This window comes from Catharus ustulatus, unplaced genomic scaffold, assembly GCF_009819885.2.
Source record: "Catharus ustulatus isolate bCatUst1 unplaced genomic scaffold, bCatUst1.pri.v2 scaffold_98_arrow_ctg1, whole genome shotgun sequence".
Lineage (NCBI taxonomy): Eukaryota > Metazoa > Chordata > Aves > Passeriformes > Turdidae > Catharus > Catharus ustulatus.
Window position 1 is genome coordinate 117,666 of NW_024879562.1, and position 5,080 is coordinate 122,745.

Sequence of the window (5,080 nt, forward strand, 5' to 3'; positions counted from 1 at the left end):
CTCACTGATTCTTAAATTATATCCCGCATTGCCCGACAGTGATAATGAAAATAGTGAAAGTAGTGAAGACGAGGATTTTTACCCAAATGGTCACGTAGCATCCCAGACCAGAAAATAAACAACAAAAAAAAATGCAAACACCTTTACAAAAGCTGGGGGAGGAGAGGTGCTAGTTAAAGTACCCTTCTCTACTATTGATTTGGAGGCATGGGAAAGAGCAGCTAAGAACTGCCAAAGTGATCCCATAGGCATTGCTGAACGATTAAAATTTATAGTCACACAACACACACCTGATTGGGCTGACATTCAGTTACTGTTGGATGGTTTAGCAGAAACAGAGAAGCAGTTAATTTTGAAAACAGCAAGAGATCTAGCAGATACCTTCCATAGAATAAGACAAAAGAATGTTACAGATTTTTTCTTGTGTCAGGCGGCGACCTCTTTTATGGTCTGAGGTCGCTTACCTGTACAGTAAAGGGTGGTCTAAGAGTTCTTATTTTGCAGGCAGGGCGCAGCAGGGCACGAAAGAAGACTCGAGAGCTGTTGTTCTGAGGTTTCCAAGGTCGTTTATTCTTCCTTATCTAAGGAATTTTCTGTCTACCTTACAGCGGTCCACTCTGCAACTCATCCAAGGCTGTTCTCCTGCCCTCCGGGGCAGGACTTATCTTTTATACTCTAATTTACGTCTACTTTATTTACAATTAATCACCAATACTTTATACCCACTTTACACCGAGCAGTTTTCCCTTCACCAATCCCGAGTTGGCATCCCGACCCAGAAGATGGATGCCATGAAGAAGAAGAATTTCTTACTACGCCACAAATCCTCCATCTTGTGTCCAAAAACCCCTTAATATAAACAATCTTTAAAACCTTATTTTTCTACCTTCTAACACATCAATTTACACTCTACTTATTTCTGTGACTCTGTAATTCTGTATATAAAGATGGTAATTTCTCCCAGGGACTTAGATCGAACTCACAGAGATTTTTGGCACCTTGCCAAGGCTTCTGAGCCCCCTGTACAGGCTCCAGGGAAGCCAGGGGAATACCCTGGGTTCCCACATCTCCCCCCTCTGTTTGCACTAAAAGAACCTCTTTAGTTGCCCTGTCTATAGCCCGCCGTATGCATTGAATAACGCATGGCAAAACAAACAACAGAATTACGAGTCCTACTAATACATATAATCCTATCCTTAAAAGTTCTCTCCACAACGGTGAAAAGCTAAAGAAATCAAACACACCATCCAACAACGGTCCAGTGACTTCTCCAAGTTTGGTCACACCTTCTTGTAACTGTTTTATATCTTCATGAATTGATTACGTGCAGCTTCTTTGATGTCTCTCAACACGTCACGTGGAAGTCTCGCCGCTTGCTGAGCTGGGTCATCCTCCGGTGGATCACCTGCTAGCTGCGCCAAGGTGAGAGCTGCATTTGGCCCACCTTGATACTTTGTTCTCAGCTCCTGCAGTGCCCTTCTCCATCTGCCGTCCCAGATGAGTGCTTGTGTGTCTGTAAGAATCAATGACACAAGAGACCTGAGATCAAATGGAGTTAAATTATACATATTGAGGGTGCCCTTTAAAAGTTGTTTAAAATATGAAGATCCCAGTCCATTGTCTCTTATAGCTCTGATCAAATCCTTGATCACATCATGAGTTAATCTCTCCCATCTTGGATTTTGCCCTTGGGCGTCATAAGCCACTGGCATTGCAATGTCCCCTGTACCAATCACTGGACATGATCTATCTCTTGCCAGGTTTCTTCTTATGTCTGCCCAATCTATCATTGCCTGCGGTGCAGATGGTTGCGCTTCCATTGGCACTGACCTGTAGAAAGGAGCTATTTGCTGTGTCTGGGTCCATGCTGCTTCACTCACCGGAATGGCTGGTACCTGTATTCTCTGTGCTGTTTCTGGTCTTGGCTGTGGAATAACGATCTGCGACTCTTGAGTTGTCCGGAAAATCTGCGGAAATTCTGTCCTCATCTCTGGATAAGATTCCAAGCTTGCTCCCATGTGCTGCAAAAAAGCTTTGATAATTTCTTTTGGAGTCATAATTGATTGTCCTTGGCCTGATGCACTAGCACCTGCTGCCCATGCCGGAATCCCCTCCGACGCTGTGATACACAATGTATCACCCTGTTGTTCTTTTGGACTTTCCTGCAACTTTTTCTTGGAAGAGGATTTTTTGTAAGAAGTTGGAAAAAAGTCTTGCATTGTTAAGGTTTTACCACTAGTTGTTTGCCCCGTTAGGGTTGACTGTGCTTTTTGTTTCACCTTTTTGCTGCTTATTTTTTCTGATGAATCTGGGAATCTCTTCAAAGTTTCACACAGTTCGTGCAAATTGCGTGAGACACTTTCAGCTATTACCTTCATGAGAGACTGTCTACTTGGTTGCCATGGAAGCGGAGGCTCGCTGCTGAGACTAACTGTGTCTGCACTGAGGGAAACGCCTCCTGCCTGGGCACGCCCCGTCTCCGCTTGCAGAGCCCCGGGGGTGTGGCCGCTTCTATCCTGACCACGCCTCCCCACTGCCCGCACCGACGTAGCCCTGCCCTTGGACACGCCTCCTCTCGTATCCTGATCTCCCTCACTGTCGCTTGTCTCAGCCCCCTCCGAGCTAGACCCGCCTACTTCGCTCTCATTTGAGCTGTCACTTTGTTTTCTGCTCCGCCCCCTCTTCGCTTCCGGACTCTCCGCCCCTATAGCTGACACTTCCGTATTTCGCGTTCCGCGCGCACGCCCACCGCGCTTCGTCGCCATCGCGCACGCGCCCGACGCTGTCCCTGTTACTATGGTCACTGCACTTGCTTTTTCTGTGTCCGCTACGGTTCGGACTGTTGCTCCACCCGCCGCCGCCACCGCGCCCGCGCTAACCGCGCATGCCGCGTCCGACGTTCCCGCGATCGGCATGGAGCTCGCCGCCCCGCCCACTCCCGGGCTGGAGGTCAGCGCAGCCCTCCCCGTGCCTGGGGTCGAGGCTGGCCCGCGTACCCCGGCCGCCCCGCCCGTCCCGCGCGTCCCGGCCGCCGCCGCGATTGGCTGAGTCCCGCCTATCCCCGCGACTGCGCGCACCGGATCCGCGCTTTTCCCCGCTGTGTCCGCGGTAGTTTTTGACTTTCCCGTCTCCGCCTCTGCCCCACCCGTCCCCCCTAGAGGTGCTTGTACCGCCCCCCCGCGCTCTGGGGACAAGGTGTCCGAGAGGCTGTAAAAACAGAAATCTAAATCCTCCAATTCACTCGGAAAAATTTCTAGCTTAAGCTTTCCTTTCCTGGGATGGGGTGTTCTAGGTATTCTTGGGGGTCCTGGAGTTTCTAGGGATACACCTTGACCTTCTTCGGGTCCTTCATCTATATCTGAAGCCCCTTGCTGATAGCAAGATTCCTCCGCTGGCTGATGGCCAGACGGCAAAAGATCTCCCTCCCCCAGCTGCTGGCTAGAGTGGGATCCTCCCTCTGCTCCCGAGGGACCCAGAATCGCCCTCCGGCAACTCTGTAAATTTGCACTTCTGTGCGAAATAACTTCCAGCATCACCCGTGCCGGAGACAAGAGCTCTAACGCCTCTTTATCTCTCTGAGTCGCTAAGTGGTACAAAGATCTATTGATCTGTTCCCAAAAATTTGGCTCGAATAATAAATCCGCCTCGGCACTTGGAAACTTGAGCTTCACCCATAAAAGCAGATTTTTAAGTTCCTTATCTGGGATGGGCATGGGATGAGCTGACATCTCCCCTTTTAAGGTAGCTAGGAGATTGATTTGTTCCTGGCTGAATCCACCCCCCATGTTCTGAATTTTGACCTGTCTTACCAAAAGCAAGTCCTCTAAGTCGAACCGGATGGTTTTTCCTGGTCTCTGGCCAGCAGATCACAGGAGAGGAGTCCCGGGTTTCCTCCCTTCCGATTCTGGCTTGGAGCTGTCTTCCTCTCAGCGAAGGTCAAAATCTCTTCCCTGCAGCTTTCTCTGCCTCTGGGATATCTTCTGTCGACGGTGCTCACCTTTGTGAAGCCACCTCCAGCTCACTGCGCTCTCGCCCTCTTCGTGCTGGCCCTCTTCACACCTGCTTGTCGCTCACTTCGTGAGCCCACCTTTCGTGCCCACCCAGGGACGCCAAACTGTGACAGGCGGCGACCTCTTTTATGGTCTGAGGTCGCTTACCTGTACAGTAAAGGGTGGTCTAAGAGTTCTTATTTTGCAGGCAGGGCGCAGCAGGGCACGAAAGAAGACTCGAGAGCTGTTGTTCTGAGGTTTCCAAGGTCGTTTATTCTTCCTTATCTAAGGAATTTTCTGTCTACCTTACAGCGGTCCACTCTGCAACTCATCCAAGGCTGTTCTCCAGCCCTCTGGGGCAGGACTTATCTTTTATACCCTAATTTACGTCTACTTTATTTACAATTAATCACCAATACTTTATACCCACTTTACACCGAGCAGTTTTCCCTTCACCAATCCCGAGTTGGCATCTCGACCCAGAAGATGGATGCCATGAAGAAGAAGAATTTCTTACTACGCCACAAATCCTCCATCTTGTGTCCAAAAACCCCCTAATGTAAACAATCTTTAAAACCTTATTTTTCTACCTTTTAACACATCAATTTACACTCTACTTATTTCTGTGACTCTGTAATTCTGTATATAAAGATGGTAATTTCTCCCAGGGACTTAGATCGAACTCACAGAGATTTCTGGCACCTTGCCAAGGCTTCTGAGCCCCCTGTACAGGCTCCAGGGAAGCCAGGGGAATATCCTGGGTTCCCACAGGTTCTTAGAGATCCATTGGAAAGTTGAGCTGAATAAAGTAGTGGTAAAGGCCTAAACTCTGCCTTTTGCCCATCCTGACAGTCCAAACTACAGTGCTGGTGGCAGGAGGCAGCTGTAACAGCAGGGATGAGCTGTGGGGCAGTGTGCCAGGGTGTGCTCACTGTGCACCTACGAGCACCACCACCATCAGTTGTCCACTCACCAGCGGGGCCCTCTGCCTGTGCTGCTGTCCAGCTCTGCAACCAGCTTTTCTGCTATCCCAGCAAGGGTTGTCTCCCATGGCACTCAGTGGCTCAGTGCTGCGGAGGGTTTCGGCGAGG

General features: G+C 49.6%; 1 protein-coding gene across 3 annotated transcripts; it reads right to left on the reverse strand.

Annotated features, from left to right (window-relative positions):
* Positions 1 to 978: 978 nt before the first annotated feature.
* Positions 979 to 4,251, reverse strand: LOC117011591. Of its 3 annotated transcripts, none has more exons than XM_033087007.1 (2): positions 2,880 to 4,251; positions 979 to 1,513 (listed from the first exon to the last, which is right to left on the reverse strand). In XM_033087007.1, exons 1-2 carry the CDS (start codon positions 3,783 to 3,785, stop codon positions 1,460 to 1,462), a joined length of 960 nt encoding a protein of 319 aa, XP_032942898.1. In that variant the 5' UTR covers positions 3,786 to 4,251; the 3' UTR covers positions 979 to 1,459. The 3 variants fall into 3 exon arrangements, with proteins under 3 accessions (XP_032942898.1, XP_032942899.1, XP_032942897.1); XM_033087008.1 differs by lacking the exon at positions 2,880 to 4,251 and adding an exon at positions 1,881 to 2,870; XM_033087006.1 differs by lacking the exon at positions 2,880 to 4,251 and adding an exon at positions 1,831 to 2,870.
* Between the last annotated feature and the right edge of the window lie 829 nt (positions 4,252 to 5,080).